The sequence below is a fragment of the Dicentrarchus labrax genome, unplaced genomic scaffold (genome assembly GCF_905237075.1).
Source record: "Dicentrarchus labrax unplaced genomic scaffold, dlabrax2021, whole genome shotgun sequence".
NCBI classification, from domain to species: Eukaryota; Metazoa; Chordata; class Actinopteri; family Moronidae; genus Dicentrarchus; species Dicentrarchus labrax.
Window position 1 is genome coordinate 11,726,689 of NW_026136704.1, and position 18,253 is coordinate 11,744,941.

General features: G+C 39.2%; 1 protein-coding gene across 4 annotated transcripts in view; it reads right to left on the reverse strand.

Annotated features, from left to right (window-relative positions):
- The window catches only part of rap1gap2a (RAP1 GTPase activating protein 2a), an 86,614-nt gene extending 75,595 nt beyond the window's left edge, over positions 1–11,019 (reverse strand). For 2 of the 4 annotated variants that reach the window (XM_051396786.1, XM_051396784.1), the window contains exon 1: positions 10,902–11,019. In XM_051396786.1, coding sequence (XP_051252746.1) covers positions 10,902–10,942 — 41 coding nt within the window. In that variant the 5' untranslated portion in view covers positions 10,943–11,019. The remainder of the gene's footprint in view (positions 1–10,901) is intronic. The other 2 variants (XM_051396785.1, XM_051396783.1) reach the window with 1 other exon arrangement.
- Positions 11,020–18,253: the final 7,234 nt, after the last annotated feature.

Sequence of the window (18,253 nt, forward strand, 5' to 3'; positions counted from 1 at the left end):
CTGCATTATGCTGATGGGGACTAAAATGTGCTGTTAGCCTCTATTTGACCATCCAACCCATAACTACAGCCCTCTGTGCATTATGTGTGTGCCCTGTCACCTCCAAATAGTCCAGTACTCTACTTATAAGTCAAGTACAGTGCAAACAGCAGACTACTCAATGAAGCTGCACCTTCATCGCAGGTGTCGGCCTATACAGTTTTGTCTGTAGATGTTTAACAGTGTATGAATCTATGAACATACCTTAACAAAGATGTTTTCTTTCTGGCAATTTCAGTTAGTAGTAGTAATAATAAAGATCTCTAAACTCAAAGTCTTTGAAACATGGTCCTCCAACAGTTCAAGAAAGGGGGTACAAAATAATCTAATTTATGCAGGACCCGTCTTAGCAGAAAACATATATTAGTGGTGCAAATTCCCTACAGTTTTCCAAGCAAATCAATTTTCTGGGTCCCCGCGGGGCAGTTTCCCTCTTTGGTAATACAGCCTCATGGCCTCATTATCAGAGCTCAGCACCTCTCTGACAAAGGTAGTATTTACTCTCTTACAAACTATTTTCCAGGCTTTTGTATTGGATTGCATTATTGTTGTGTGATATTTGTACACCCTGTGTAAACTGGAATTCAAAGGCAAACATTCATTTTCATATTAATCCTCAACTCTCATGTCCTTTCTTCTTTGAATACAACCTTGATTTGAATTTACAATCACATCAGAAAATAAAAACAAAAAAAACAAAGAAATTGAGAATGATTATGGTCAAAAACTCTCACAAGTAAATATTATCAATATAATCTGACTGTATGTCTTTCTTCCAGAGGAACTCTCAGTCCATATCTCTATCATGGTTGCACTGATTAAAACCAATAAAATGCTTCACTGGCATAATATGAAGTGTGTGTCTGTGCCAGGTCTCCCTCTCTCTCTCTCTCTCTCTCTCTCTCTCTCTCTCTCTCTCGTAAGGCTGACATTGCATTAGTAATTATCATAATTAGAGATGAAAAAGAAAGAATGGAATATACAGTTAGTTTTACTTCAATACAACTTCAAAAAACCTGACAACAGTTCTCTCTCTTGTGGTTTAGAGATGTCCTGTGAAAATTAAAAGACAACTTCACTAACAGTTTTCATGAAAGTCAGACTAGTAGATGAAAAAATAAAGAAAGACAGAAATAAAGAGGCATGTTTGGTGTAGAAGTTTTGCTCAGTTAGTAATAAAGATACTCAGACAATTAAACCCAATGAACCAGTGTTCTTAGGAGAGTAATTGTATCCGTAGTGGAAATAGCTCAAGATGCTTTTCACCGTTTGGCAAGTTTTGTTTGGCAACAGCAAGCATGTGTTTTCAGCAAGAAAGGCCTTAAAGTGACTGTATGGTCCCTGCCAAGCCGCCTAACAGCATTTAGAGGCTACAACATAGTGAAGCACTGGGCAGCTGACAGAAATGAGCCAGCTATTTCCCTTAAAAATGGTTGGAGAGCAAAAATAGAGCTAAAAGGAGAGTGAATAATATAGTTACATTCATCAGGTCTCCATAAACACGACTTCAAACGAATGCTAATGTGGCTCCCTATCTGCTGGATGTGTAAATTAGCAACTGTTTGCTAACACGTTAGCCATCAGTGTTGTGTTTACAGCTGGTTGTGCTGCCCCCAAGTGGCCAAATTAATATTGGTTTAAATGAAATCATATTTTATCTTTTGTTGTGTTTCCTTCAGTAAGTGTCCATGGTTGCTATAGAGAACCTTTTTTGCCCCATTTAAACAGAAAACCCCTAGGACACTCCGAGATTAGAAAATAATACTCATGATTACTTTATTGATTATCATTATCTCAGCCTTGTTTGTGTGAAACCATTTTCCTCTCTGTTGGACCCCGTAACATTAACCATGACCCTGAAAGGCCATCCCTACGGTGATAGCACAATTTAGTTGCCAAGTGTGTCAAGCACATAGTCTACACACAGAATTACAGACTGAATGCATATTCTTCTCATAATAAACATGGCTGCTACAGTGTAGAGACACAGTAAATGTGTACTGCACATGCACAGTGAGATAGACAGCAGTTCTTTATTCTATAGCAGTTCTTTATTCTATAAGATCATGTTCTCCTTGTTTAATGTGATACGACCTCATAATGTTTGTACAACACATATTTATTTATTTATTTAACCCGGTTGCTATGCCTGTATGTACTGTATACATGCTTTTCCTACTGATGCGGCCATGCGGCACACTGCGGCAGTTTCAGTTTCTCAGTCAACTTTTAAGAACATTATCAATTGAGATATATACGAGATGATATTTGTTGCTTTCAGAATCTGGACTCATGTATGTTTCGAAACTTGCATTCACACCACCACCAACACATTTTCTGTTACTGCTGATATGTTGATAAGTAGGTTGGATAACATCACCCTTCAGCAACCAGTTGGATGATGTCACCAGGTCACCACTGACACTACCACTGACTCTAACAATAGCATTTTGATTATCAAACAGCATGCATTTGTTAGAATTACTGCATTGTGATGTGGTTCTTAGCAGTTTAACTCCAGGGTAAAGCTTGAGGCCTGTTTGACATCTGGCTCTCTGTCAGGCGCATAAGTGTCAACAATGAAGTTTTGATTTTCCCTGCTCTGATGTGAACTAATACACACTGATGGTGTGAGTCGCACTTTGTCATTCCCAAATGATGAATTCTGTTTGTAGCTTAACTATAATAAAACTCATGCTGGTGTTCCTATCTACGTAGACCAGGATGCAATTTGTATAATAGGCCACTGTGTCATTTGTAAATTCAAAAATATCCTTACTCAGTGTCAGATGTCACAACTGTATATCTGCAATAAATACCTTTTCTTTGCAATTATTAAACAGGTGTTTCTCTCTCTCTCTCTCTGTGTGTGTGTGTGTGTGTGTGTGTGTGTGTGTGTGTGTGTGTGTGTGTGTGTGTGTGTGTGTGTGTGTGTGTAGGCTAGAGAGAGGTGAGAAAGACAGAGGAAAAAAGCTTGAACAGGTGTGTTTTTAAAAAAAGCTATACAGGTGGGAGAGGGAGGTGAGGGAGGTGAGACAAAGACAAAGAGAAAAATCCAAATTATACCAAAGCAAAATTAAAGGTCCATTGTGTAACATTTAGGAGGATTTTTCTACAGTAGCCCAGAATGGACAAACCAAACACTGCCTGTAGATAAGGCCTTGCCCTTTGTTTCACACCCACTGTAGCTTCACAGTCCGTTCTCATTCCCAAGTCATCAAATACAGATGTGAGAAGTGTTCAGTTAATTGCAATCTGCAACTCCACTGCTAGATGCCATTAAATCCTTTGCACTGGTCCTTTAAACTTGTGGCTAATATTAGTTTAAGATACTTAAACTTTCTATTTGCGTTAACAGTCATCTAATACCAGGTCTTGTTTTAGCATCATGAGCAGCACTTCAAAGCACCAATAACAGATTTTATCGACTAACTGGGGGCAGCAGAAATGGGTTGTGAACACAAAACTGACATATCATTTACCTTTTAAATTGATAGTGCAAATAGCAGACAGTTACTTATTTACACATCCAGTAGTTTTGGAGCAATATTAGCATTCATTTTGTGTTTCTGTCCACTGGGCAAATGTAAGTCAAATATTCACTCTTCTTTTAGCTCTGTATTTGGTCTCTACCAACCTCCTAAAGGAAATGTTTGGCTCGTTAATGCTAAATGCTTCACTATGTTCACCAGCTAGTTGTTAACTGTGTCTGTCTGCTGTTTGGAGTTGAACTGGTAGTGTACAGAGGGTTGTTAGTGCTTTGTTGCTAAAACAGCAGTGAACCAAGCCAGTACAGTGGCAGGATGGACATAATTCAGAGTAACAAGGACATTGTCTTTGTAAAGATAATTGACTGTCATTTTAATGCTGTGAGTACAGAAAACAGTACACTAAAATGTCCAGATCGCCCTGTAAAACCTTGACATAAAACCAAAAGTATCTGACCAGATACAACTACAGTACGTGAGAAAATGTGTTTGTTTGTATTTAGGGGAGTGAACTGATGAAAATGAAAAAGAAGATGGTATTTCACATTTTTGCAGTTTATTCATGTTTTATTATGTGTATTCTAGTAGACAATATGCATACTGAATGGTGACATATGTGTGAAATGAATACACTATTGTCTCACTTATATTTATATCTCACAGAAAATGTTTCAAACTTCATTAATTCACCTTTTTCCATCTCAACTTTTTTCTCCCTCAGTCTTCAGTCCCTCATCTCATTCTCAATAACTTTCTCCCTGTTATCCATTTGAGACTCCACGAGAGACGTGATGTTTCCATCTTTATTGCTTTTGTTCCTTCCTTGCCGCCTCACCCTTCCTCCATCGCTCTCACCACCATGTGATAAGGTATTTAGTCATTAGATGGATTCCTGGGCGGTGATATGTGCCCAGACAGACATAAGAGACCTTTCTCTTTTCTTCATCTATCTATCTCTCTCTCCCCCTCCCTCCTCTGTCTCTAATAGGTTACTTAGTCATATGAGGTTTTCCAGGAGGGTTTCTGATTTAGAGACTGAGCTGATGCTCTGCTTTAATGGCTCCGGACTCAACCACATCCATCACCATCTATTACACACAGATACTCACAGCACAGAGGCACCAAACCTACTTATTGAACGGCATTCAAACAATATTTCCAAATGCTTCTAGGTGTATCTTTGTAATATGCTTACCTGCACACTGATTGGTACAGCACAGCTGTTTTCTTGAGATCACCACTTGATTAGGGGAATTATTTTAGCTACAAACTGTCGACCTCAAAGTCAGTCTCTTGCATGAAGTTTAATTTCAGCTAATACATGAGTTAACCATGAGCACACCAGATGCATTTTATTACAATTAGATTATCATTATCTCAATATCATTAAATAACCAGTTAATGGTTGCTGTGTGTGCCCCTGACACATTTCACCCACTGACTTAGTAATGGATGACAGCGAAGGTCACAACAAATTCATTTATCATATTTGAAGTAATGACGCAAGCATTGCAACCACCATCAATCATAATTTAACCAAAATGAATGTAAAAATGCATATGGCGATATGAGATAATTATGAATACGAACACACATGATATCTTGAGTTAATAACATAATTAAATTCATGTAGGGATAGAAGAGTTATTAAACATTCGTGACTAGACTTCTATATACTTGTATGAAAACACCACATGGTCATATTATCCATCTGCTTCTCTTAAGATGATGAATCACCTACACAAATGAGGCCCATCAGCATACACATAAATGAAAATGCACAGACATATAAATGCATTGTACATAAAAACGCCTCTTTATTTGTCATTCTTATTAGAGGCATATTAAGGGCTCATGCATCATTTTACCTTTACCATTCAGCACATTTTTTACACAATGCAAATATTTTAGATTTATGATTCCAGTAATGGAAATCAACATCCTTAGAATCATTTTCATATGACTCCCTCTTTACTGTAACATCATGACACTTTACTCCACAAATTAGCAGTGAAGGAGGAAGTATTAAATCACTTACTTAGTAAAAGTAGCAATACCACACTACTGAAATACGCCTATTCAAGCAAAAGCCCTGAATTCAAAATCATACTTAAAGGTACCCTGTGGAGTTTTTCACCACTAGTAGTGCTATGGAGCAGTTGTTTTATTATTATCATATGTTTTTCAACATGCATGTGCATATGCAGTGAAGAAGCAAACACAGAAATAAACAATTCAGCTTATAAAATGTTTAAAATGGGGTTTTCAATGTTTTATAAGAAGGGAAATGCATTTATGTCATTGTCAGTGTCATTCCCTTAAGGATACACACCATTCGCTTTGGTCACTGAATGTGAAAAAACATTTTCAAACTCCACAGGGCACCTTTAATTAAACACGGGATAAGTATATTATCAGGAAAAAGTATCAAAAGTAAAAGTACTCACTATGCAGCAGAATGGCCTCTGTCAGAGTTTAATTATTATTTATAGGCTATAATATTATTATTACTGGGTTATTATTAGTGACGCTTTAATGTGTAAGAAGCATTTTATGTTGTAGCTGGTGGAGCTAACTTTAACTACCTGTAACCTGTTGAGTAGTTTAATCTGTAGCAATGCATTATACACCAATCAGTCATAACACTATGACCACTGACTGTCAGTTGGTGAAATATATCAGGCAGCAAGTGAACATTTTGTCCTCAAGGTTAATGTTTTAGAAGCAGGAAAAATGGGCAGCGTGAAGATTTGAGCGACTTTGACAAGGGCCAAATTGTGATGGCTAGATGACAGAGCATCTCCAAAACTGAGCTCTTGTGGGGTGTTCCCGGTCTGCAGTGGTCAGTACCTATCAAAAGTGGTCCAAGGAAGGAAAAGAGGTGAACCGAAGATCATGGGCGACCAGGTCTCACTGGTGTATCTGGTGAGCAAAGGCTGCCCATGTGGCTCGATCCAACAGGCGAGCTACTGTAGCTCAAACTGCTGAGAAAGTTAATGCTGGTTCTGATAGAAGGGTGTCAGAACACACAGTGCATCACAGTTTGTTGGTATGGGGCTGCAGAACATTCTGATCACCAGGGTGCCCAGGTGGTCATAATGTTATGGTTGATCGGTGTATATTATAAGATGATCATATGTTTTGTATGAAAAGTCTTCATCTGTAACTACCTAGCTGTGAAATAAATGAACTGGACTACCAAGTACGATATTGGTCTTACACATGTACAGAAGAAGAAATGAAAACACTTAACAGGCAGAATTGGAATATGATATGCATAACAATGTTTCTATTAATTTATAATCACCTGAATATAAGAATTGATTTGTTTTTGTTACCTTAGAGTCAGCTGTTTATATCTGCACACACTGCAGCTGCCTTCACTGGAATCCGACATGTTGGCCCACTATGTTTCTACAGTAGCCCAGCGACTAGATAGGGGCTTTCATGTTTTATGTAGCCACCGTAAGTTTGTAGTGTTATCATTTAATGTTTCTTTAGTGGTCTGCAATGTTAATAATAAATGAAAATCAACTGAAAAGGACAAAATAATTATAGTATTCAACTGATAATAAAGCAATCATCCTCTAGTCAATTTATATTTTTATTTCATTATTAGGATCCCCCTTTGCTGCTATAGGGGCAGTTATTCGTTATTTATTAACAATATGTAGATATACATTTTTTCTTCTATATATATTTTTTAAATTTCTTTAATTCCTTTAACTTGCTCCTACTTTTCATTTCCTTCTATCCATCATCTTTCAGAAATCCACAACATATAACTCTATTCTAAATCTAGTTTGCATTGTATTTTTATTTTCCTACATTTTCCCCCTATAGTTCCTTTCTATGTTGGTGGATTTTAGTCAAAGTGACAGCAAGCCCACCCATACTCCCACTCAAACCAGATCTCTCTCTCTCTCTCTCTCTCTCTCTCTCTCTCTCTCTCTCTCTCTCAAAACACACACACACACACACACACACACACACACACACACACACACAAGTGTACACATCAATAAACACAAATAACAGAAAGCCATAGATGGCTATGTACAGTGCTTGTACTCACTCATGCTGACGCGTGTGTGCATCCACATTCATGCACACAAATTAACAAGCCGTGACATGTACATGCGCGCGCACATGCACTGCATCTCCTCCACCCACGGCCTCCACGGTGCCTTCAGCCCTACTCTCCCCCGTTGTTCACTCTTCCAGACGACATTGATCAGAGAAAAACATCCATATAATTCACGCACTTCCCCTTCACTGCAGCTCTGGCAGGCTATAAAGAGCAACACACAGACCCAAGATCCCTCAAATACAATGACAAACACCCACAGGGGCAACTGCAAATGCTCAGCACACACAAAAACAATTTAATCAGGTGCGCTCTGAAAACATGGCAATTTCCTCACACCGTTTCATTTTCCACTTAATGGGAGCACACAAATACAAACACAAGCTGCAGAAGTTTTAAGCAAATCCCCTCTGCAGCTGCAGTGACTCATGTGTCATTGTATCAAAATTAGCATTTTGATCTCATCACCAAAGTAGGTGAGGGAATACTGAAACCGATTAATGGGAGGAAGAGACTGATTTTGTTTGGAATCAATTAAAAAAAGAATTGCAGAAGTGAAGAGCAACAAAGGTTTAGAAAGGTATAATGACCTACAAGAAGGGATGTGGCACAATCAGAGCTGTGACTGGAAATGAGACTTAATGACCGCAGGAGCACATGTGACAGAGGAAGGCATGGAGGTGTAAGAGGGAGAGGGGGAGGAAGGGATGACGGGAAGTGAGAAGTGTTGGCAGATTGAGGGTGGATTAATGAAAGATGGTTAATGACGAGCAGAGGAAGGAGGAGAGAGGAGAGGTGTGAGGACATAAGACAGGAGGGTGTGTGTAGTCTTCTCTGAGTCGTATTTGACTTTTATCAACTCTCAAGTGGACTACTCAAGTCATAATAGGGACAGAAGAAATGAGACAAAGAGCATGGGCCCGATGGAAAGATTCACTCAGATGCAGCTAAAAGAGCTAGGGGGTAAACAGAGGTGAAGATAAATGTAATAACATGAAAAAAAGACATTCCTGTCTCTGCTGGCAAGTTTTTCTGCCATCTTCGCAGAAGTGTTGACACTGGTAATATAAATCACCATAAGAATGCGTGCATGGACAGTGTGTGCAGGTGCATATCTGTGTTCATGCCCATACACATTTAGGTAACTGGGACAAATCCTGAATTCACTCCACCTGAGAGGTGCAGATTAGCCACCATCTATTTTGAGCTGGAATCAGCAGCAGATGCACAGAGCCCACAGGACTAGCCGTCCACTCAACACTGCAGAACTGTGATTTGTCAAGCCTCTTAGTCTGGGGCTGCTGTGTCAAGAGTCTCTTTTAGCCCTTTGGTTGATATTGGGACAATTTATTAATCTCACTGCACTGTAGCTGCACTGTACTTTTTATTCTACTGTTTAATTTGTCTATTTAAGCTTCAGTTTTACTTTATTTTTTAAAAATCCTATACATGTGTGTCTTTTTATATTGCCTTGTTTTATATCTTGTCTCAATGTATTATATAAAGCCCTTTGAATTGTCTTGTTTTTTGAAGGTGCTGTACAAATAAACCTTCTAAATAAAGCCTAAATAAATGCTCCAAAGTTGGCAATCACAGACCATTCACACTTAGAGGGTTCCAGTTTAAGGCATAACTCCATACTGAGCTCATCTCCCTTTACTCTGATGATTGACAAAAATGACATTTAACATATTGAGACTTTTCTTTGAAGTAAAGCGAAACACAGATTGTGCACTGCTCTATGAGATGAAAAAAAAATAGGCAACATTTTCACACAAATCAATTTGTTACACAGTTCTAAAAAAGTGCCTAGAGTTTTAGTGTTTTATTAGAGCGTGCCTATGTAACCTTTGCTGAAGCGTACAATGGCCTACGCTATGCAAAAGGCTTGAACATGCTGAAAGAGTCAGGAAGTCAGTGAACTGACTCAGTAATGTCTAGCTATATCTAAAGTTTATTAACAATGGCTAACATTTGCCACCACGAGCTACTGATCACACCAGAACAAATAAGGCTGTAGAGTGTAATGAAGAGAGCGTTGGTGCTTTTTCTTTGCTTATGATTCAGCTAGAAGGACAAATGTGTTATTTTCTCTTTAAAATTATATAGACTTTAAAGTTTGTCTAGAACAGAAAAGAACAAAACAGTATATATTTTTTTGCGGAAATAATTGAAGTGCGTCACATTTTTTCAGATGATGCTAGCAGATCTTTACCTTCATCTCTTGCTAGATGTCTTGAAAGATGTTTAATGTCTGCTATTATCACACACTCAGTGCTTCCTCTGGGGAAACAGACTCATAAATCAAATAACATCTCTCTGCCTCACACTGCTTCTCCCTCTGCACTGCATACAGTAGGGACCATGTTTCCTCAGGGGCACTTTTGCTTACACATACACACACTCACCATGTACTGTATATGCACAGGAACATGAATGAATGCCCACTGGTGCACACACATGCTAGAAAATTCATGCAAGCATGAGGACATTCACCAGTTGGCTCACACACGGCTCAGAGCACTCACATATTACATGTATTCTTTTTTTCTCATGATAATAATAATACCAGTAAAAATAATGCTTAAGAAATATTGTTGTTTTTATGTCTAATGATATTCTATCTGTTGCTTGCCTTGAATTTCCTGTGTTCTGAATTGGATTTATAAAAATATTAAGAAACACTGTTCTTTTCCACCCACTCACATATGCTGAAACCTAACTTCGTGCCCCCACTTACCATCCCCCCGCAATCAAACACACACACGCATATAAACACAACATGGTGTCATAAACCGTCAGAGAATATAGCACCATAACCAGACATTGCAGCACCGTTGCAGCATTACTCGAAAGGGAGTTTGCGTTCCACCAGGCTTCCACTGGCTCTCCCACAGCATGTACACACACATAGACACACACACACACACATGCAATTAATTAAATGAATACACACACACTGCAATATTGTTCACCAAGTTTAAGAAAATACAGAAAGGACAAAGAACCTCGAAACAGATTCACACTTCACTTGATTGTGTGTGTGTGTGTGTGTGTGTGTGTGTGTGTGTGTACGCAGATAACAAGTGTCATACCTAAACTGCAAAACACACAGGCTCCGTACTCCAGCTGGAGAGTTCTCACACAAATCAGCACACACACACACACACACACACACACACGCTCTTTCCATCAGTCATTTGGCTTTCAGTTAGCTGTTGTCAGCAGCCAACAACAGCAACATCTCTGCTGTGCTTCTGCGCCAGGGGGAAGTGTGAAAGCCTTACCTCGGCTCGCCTGCAGATCCTTTACAAGCTGGGGTGAACATCTCGCTGTCAGTGGATGGTGCAGCATTAGCAGTAGACCAGCTGCCAGAGCAGGAGAGGTTGAGTGTGTGTGTGTGTATGTGTGTGTGTGTGTGTGAGAGAGAGAGAGAGAGAGAGAGAGAGAGAGAGAGGAGGGGAGAGAGAGGGAAGGGGGAGAGGGAGTGCATATAGGGGGAGGGTACAGCGATAAAGCGCAGGGTAGGACAGAATTATGAGATGAGAGACAGCAAGAAAATGTGTGTGTGTGTGTGTGTGTGTGTAAGCATGGGAGATGTTGTTACCATGGAGAGGGCTACGCCTAAACTCCTTTAAAGCCTTTTAGGACCAAAGGAGTAAAGGAGAGACAAAAGCTGAAAGAGAAGAATATTTGGCAAAGGCATAAAAGACTAAAGGATCAAATGAGATAGCCAGTGGAAAGGGAAATTAATAAGGACGGAGAGGGATGGAGGGGTGACGGCACTGAAAAGTTAAAAGACCATGACCCTGAGGCAAGCTGAGCTCTCGACAGTACCATCAAACTGGCCTTGACACAGGTCAGACACAATTACATAGTCAAACTTTATCTGACGCTAACAAATACAAAAAAAATATTTTAAAATCGAATTGGAGGTATTGACATCAGAGTAATCTGAGTAACTGGATCATATTTTAGGGAGAAAATGTTTTCTGGTTTTTCCTTCTGATTCCTTCTGAACAAATTTCTCCTGGGGATCAATAAAGAGGAAACTTTTTTGAAGGAGAGCGGAGCCCACATCATGCCAGAAATGAAGTCGGAGAAGTGGGTAACCAGGCTCAGTAGCTTACATAGACAAAGTGAGAGGACGATGGAGAAAGCTAGGAAGAGAAAAGGATGGAGAAGCTGCCAGACATGAGTAAATCTGGGACTGGCTTTAGTCGTTGGCAAGAGCAGACAGGCAGCGACATGGCCTTTTTTCTGTTGGACTAGTCAGTGATATTAGCTGGCTTATGTTGTTCAGCTCCGCTTACTTGATGTTTGGCTGTGTGACTCGCTAGGTCATAAATGCATGTGTAGAGGATGCAAGGATAGAATAAGAGTAGGATCTAGACCTGTTCTATTTGAAAAGTTAAAGAGATAACTTCTGTTATGATTTGGCACTATACAATACAATTGAATTGAATTTATGTTTTAATGCTTCCATTTTAAACCAAATATTTTATCCAAAGAAATCGTTACAACAAAACCGACACAATACCGTAAAAAAATGCAGATACTACACTCTGGGGAAAATCCACGAACAAAATGTATCCTTTTGACTTTCTTGTCCATTTGAACTACAAAAGGGATATAACTAAAATGACTAAAAACCAAAAAAACTAAAAACGCTTCTGGACAACTCTTATACACCACAAGGTGTAACTAATCATGGATATATATATGCTATGTGAATATGTAGCAGGCTGATGAAACAAAAATATAACAGGAAAGGCAAAACTTATTTTAAATGACATTTCAGCAATTTCCCAGTTTAAGGATATTCATTCACAAATATGGGGTCTTTTCGTTGCATTATATCTTTTTAAAGATTTTAATTTATTTCTTTAAAAATATATATTTTGGACATTTCTCCATGTACCAATAGAGGGACTGCACACACCACCAGTGGTGCCATAGTTTGAGAACCAGTACACTAGAGTAATCTGAGATGGCAGATCAGCTTAGCTAACTAGTTACCTTTAGCATGAGCCTAGCTGGGTTTTGTTGTCTATATCATAATTGGATTTAGTTGATACTGTCTAATCATGTGGAATAAATAACGGAACTTACATGTCAGTCGAAGTGATTATGTTTCCATTAGAAAACTGCAGAGGAAAATAAGTAGATTGAGCTATGGCTAAATGTGGCTGTATTACGGGAGCGTACCTATGTTCCCCGCTTTGTATGGGACTGGGGAACCCTAACCCTAATCTTAGTGGGGAACATAGGACCCGGGGAACATAGGGATGACCCCTGTATTACCAGGTAGCTTTCACTTGATAGCACTCTTTTGTCTTAGCTTAGCTGTTTCTCTGTGATAATAACACTACATTATTATTGAGGGGTTGTAATGTGCACTAGGTGCCACTAAATCATACACACTAGTCCTTTAAAGACTTATTGTTTTATATATTTGGTTTATTGACAGGTGAAACCAAATACAAACTGTACATAGCTCATTTTGAACTAGCTGAATTGACAAGATTATTGGATTTTATTGTGTGTAGTCTGACCTTTTGCAAGCATTTTGTAGACACTGATATTGTTGCTGTCAGTTTGTCTGATGAATCTGACCTGGATATTACAATCTTTGAAGGTTGATGTAAACAATTTTTATTTACATTCATTATGGCCTAATTGACATGACACAAATGTTGCATGTGATGACAGCTTAGAGTCCTGAGATGACCAAACCTGAGCTTTGCAGGCTGGACAGAAACACAAAGCCAGAAAGCAGTCACTGCAGGTTTTCAGTTACTGCAAACGTTATACATTATACATTCCTACTGCATGATCATTTTTACAACAGAAATCAAAAGGTCAGATTCTGGTCTTATTCACTATGACCAAATATAGTGTGTTTTGTCTTCGTAGAGCAGTATGACTGTTACAATGAATAAAAAACCCTGCTCTCACTTGCAAGGGTGCGTTAACAGGGTTTACAGTAAAGGTCAATGATTTTGATATTTGACACACATTTTCAACTAACAGAAGAACTGGCCCTGACACACACACACACACACACACACACACATTCACACAATAACATACAAACAGCATGGGATCATAGGCGTCAGTTATTCAATAAAGTAGATCCCCCATTGAAGTACAAAGGCTATCAGATCAATCACACCCACACACACACATATAAGCACACACACACATACACAGCATGTGATTGATGTGCAGCTCAGAGGCCACAGTGCTCCACCGACGTCCTCAAAAGAAAAAAGAAACATCGGCCACTCTAAACTATTTGTTATTGATCTTGTTATTGTTTCCTGCCTGTGGCTCTAACAACACACATGGACACACAACAGTTCTACTGAGAGAGAAACAGAGGGAGGGAAGGAAAGATAGCAGTTTTAATTAAATCTTCCCCCTCCCTAATGGATTGACCCAAGCAGACACAACTGAGCCCACAGGTGCATCCTCATGCAAAGTTGCTGTCCTTGTGCCAACCCACACACACACACACACACACACACACACACACACGCACACACACACATAGACACACCCCCAGATCAGAGTGCCCGTCTTTCATTTGTTGTGTTTGTTTTGAGGATGTGTCTTCTTTTCCTCTAATCTCCAGGCAGTTTAGTGTGCGGGGATCCTTTGTCTGTTCTAATTGGTCCTGCTGGTTGGGGTTGCCTTGGAAACCAGTTTAGAAAGTGTTGGTTGGAGATCTGTCAAAGGTTCGGATAAGATTGGCTGTAATGGCCTACTGTAACCGACACTGTACCATTGATGCAAATAGACGTGTGCTAACGCTAAAAATAGTGAAGTGGCTTGCTATTTATAGTCTTCTGTTATATTTCTGAGTCAGAGAAATTCCATCTTAAGTAAACTCCAATGACAGCTCGAATAAACTGAACACGCAACATGCTGCATTAGGTCATATCTTTTTGAATACAGACTTTGAGGATGACTGGCATTCAAAATGATCCATTACTTGTAAAGTTAGAAGGATCTGTATTATTTAAATTGGAGGAGCCTGTGTTGGTGTTGGTGTTGGTTTGTGACAGCGGGTATCACTGTTGCATGCTATCTGCCATAGTAACAAGTCCCCCACAGGCCTAAATCTGTCTCTGTGAGCTTTGGTAACAAGCGGCGTGTCTGAGTCTGTCAGGGTGTAAGCTGATGGCACATGTTTTATAAGCTTGTGTGGACTATTATATTTGTAGGATATAATACTTCAGCTACTTGAGGTGCAATTAACCATGAGTGGATTGTGTGTTAAAGTGATTTCTTGTGTACTTCAATACACTTGAGGGACCTGTGAGAGGCAGATCTAAAAAAGAAAAAAAGGCCAAAATATCCAAACTTTAAGTAATTTTCTAAAAACGCTCAAGCCTACATTTCATTGTTGTACATTGTTTTTTGACCTTCAGTGCCTGGTAGCCACCACTGACATTAAATAATTACTGGACATAACTTCCTGGTCTGAGAAGTGAGGTTAATTGGCCAGCAGGGGTCAGCTCCATTGGTAGACAAAAAATGATCCCTACTTCTCAGTTGGTTTATTAGCTCAGTAAACAGTTTCCTAATGAGTTTATGGTCTGTTCATTTTGTAAATTATGGTTCCAATCAGAGGAAAATAGACAGCAAAGCAGGGTATGTTTTAGCATGTGGCTACCCTGTCATTCTCAGTGAATCCATCCAGCACTAATATGAGACCAAACTGTCAAACTTGGCAGTGCTGATCAAATATGAATCAAGATTCTGCCTAAAATGTTTTAATTTAATTTATTGTTGTGTAATAAAAGTGTGTGTATCCAGACAAGCCGCCATTGTGTCCTGCTCCTGCTACAGATGGTTTGAAAATGAGCACAGCCCAACTTGTGTACATCACCACCATGGATGTATAAAGAGAACTGGATACAGCGTTGGAGGCGGCACCCCGTTCATTCCTATGAAAGCTGCTCGGTGAATGAAGCCAAAAGTCAATTTTCTGCTGTGAGATGAATGCATACTGCCCATGGTCTATGGCCACACTAATCCATACCATTGACAGTATATATAATGGACAGAGCCTCCAGGTCTGAAAAGTGAAGCCAACAGGGAAGTGTCTTAAAACCTGCATTCTATGTCAAGGCCAGCAGGGGGAGCTCCATTGGCTGCAATAAAACGGCAATTGCCGTACATTCACTTGAATGTAGAATGTGCCGACTTGTCACTTCATTTATGAGCTCAGTAAACAATTTACTAACGGGTTTACGAACAGGTCAAAACTGCGCAGCCAATGAGAGCAGATCAAGTAATGGCGGCAGGCTTAAAAAACGGTACTCCACAAACCAATGGATGATGTGACGATAAGTCAAGAACAGAGACTTCCACTCGCAGAGCGGCTAATTTTTCAAAATGTCTTTCACAATGTATCGTTATGGGAAAAAATATTTTCAGGCCAGTATGCATCATGTGACAGCCATTATGTGATGAATTGCCTTTAAGGCCTCTTGCTCTTCTCTGGCCTACTCCTAGTAGCAAAAAACAACATGGCAATGGCCATAATGCCAAACTTGATGCTTCAAAACGGTACTGCACAAACCAATGGGCCACGTCACAGTAGTTTCATACTTTAACTGCACACATCTTTCAAACTCACACCAGATTTCTGCGTTTGAATTGGGACCCAATCTCGTGGGAACAAATGCTTTTGACTTTGCTGTGGGCGGGATGGATGGTCAGATAATACTGCAGTCCCAGGATATAGCTTTTGTGTTTGGAGAAACTTCTCAGCTGTTTGACTGTAAAATCTTTTCTCCTGCCGGAGAAGAGAGGACTATTTGTTGTGTGGGAGTGAATGGTCAGAATGCTCGTGGGAGCGTGTAGGAGTGGACACACGTAGTGGGAGCGGGCGGTAATGGTCAGAAATCCACCGGGAGCAGGAATAAAAACATTTCCACGTAGGGCTCTACTCCACTCCTCCAGTTTTTAAAGACAACTTTCTTTTTTAAAGGTCTAATGGGTCACATTTAGGATAATCTATTGGTAGAAATGGAATATAATTTTCATAGCTACGTTTTCATTAGTGTATAATCACCTTAAAGAGCAATTGTTATATTTGTGTTGCCTTAGATTGAGCCTGTTTTTATCTAATGCTGTGTGTTACCCTGGATTCACAAACCAAACACTGGCTGTAGATAGCATCCATACTAAATGCAAAATCTAATCCTTTTAAAGGTGCCATATGTAAGAATATTAGTTTAAAGCAGTCACCTAATAGGACCGCTAGCAGTGATTATTTGTAGGGGGTATGGATTCAACAGGATCTTGCAGTTCTTACACTTAAGGGATAATTTTACAGAATGCTAGTTGTAAGTTAGCCAGCAGTGACTGAGCTAGTTGCTGCTCTAGATTCTGTGGTGTTGACCTTGTGTTGGCAAGAACAGACTCCGGCAGGCTGAGCACTGCCTCGTCCAAGCTGGACAGGGTGTGATACCAGAGAGAGATTATGCTGATCCAATGACAAGCACTGTATGGAGAAAAACAAAATACAGCACTAATTATCATATGAAGTATTATTATTATCATTAACAACATCTTTATAAACTTTACTACAATAAACAAAATTTTGAACATGCTTTTGATTCTATAGGTTGACTCTCCTCACATGACTTTAACTATTTTTAGGCCTGGGAATAAATAAGATAAAAACAAAATACTATAATATCGTTCATACTCAGATGTTTCAAAGACAATCAACAATGGATGGACTACAGGATGAACATAGCAAGACTTATTGTTTAATATTCCATAGATTTTTATGAAACAAGGCTTTCCCAGAGTCATATTCTCCCTGTATTCTTATTTCACTCAGACAAATATTCTTCCACCGCTGCACTAATACTTTGAGGTAGATTAAAAACATTTATCTCAGGTTTTCTCAGACAGCTCAGTGTGAATTATGTTGCACAAAGGCACATAATATCATATCTTGTCACTGAAACAAAATGGTGAGAAGGATGATTGGATGCCTCTATGGGCTCTGAATATTGATCAGGATAGGTTCACAGTTTTTTACTGTAGGAACATTTTTACCCCAGTCTGAACTTTAAACATGTAGTGTGTAACATTTAGGAGGATCTATTTGAGGAAATAGAATATTCATACGTTAGTTTTTTATTTGTGCATAATCACCTGAATATAGAAATCATGTTTTTGTTACTTTAGAATGAGCCATTAATATCTACACTGCAGGACGCCTTCCAGGGAGTCCACCATGTTAAATCGCCATGTTTCTACAGTAGCCCAGAATGGACAATCCAAAACCCTGTAGTTTTTTTCTAAAATATGTTTTTGTGGTTTGTGTTTAAGATATAATCATTTAATGCAAGAATCAGACGGATACTCTTCTCTGAATAAATGAACAAACAGTAAGATTTTGCTTTAAGGATAAATCAATATTTCACTTCATGGCATATTCTTCAGCTTTTACAATAAAGAATAGGAGATCACTTTATATTGTCAACAAACAAAGCGGCTCCTTACTCTCCAGTGAGGTGGACATAGAGCAGCAACCTTTATCTCTGGAAAAGTGACAGACAGCCTCTTTGGTACACCCCACATAATATACCTGCCATAGTGAGCTGAA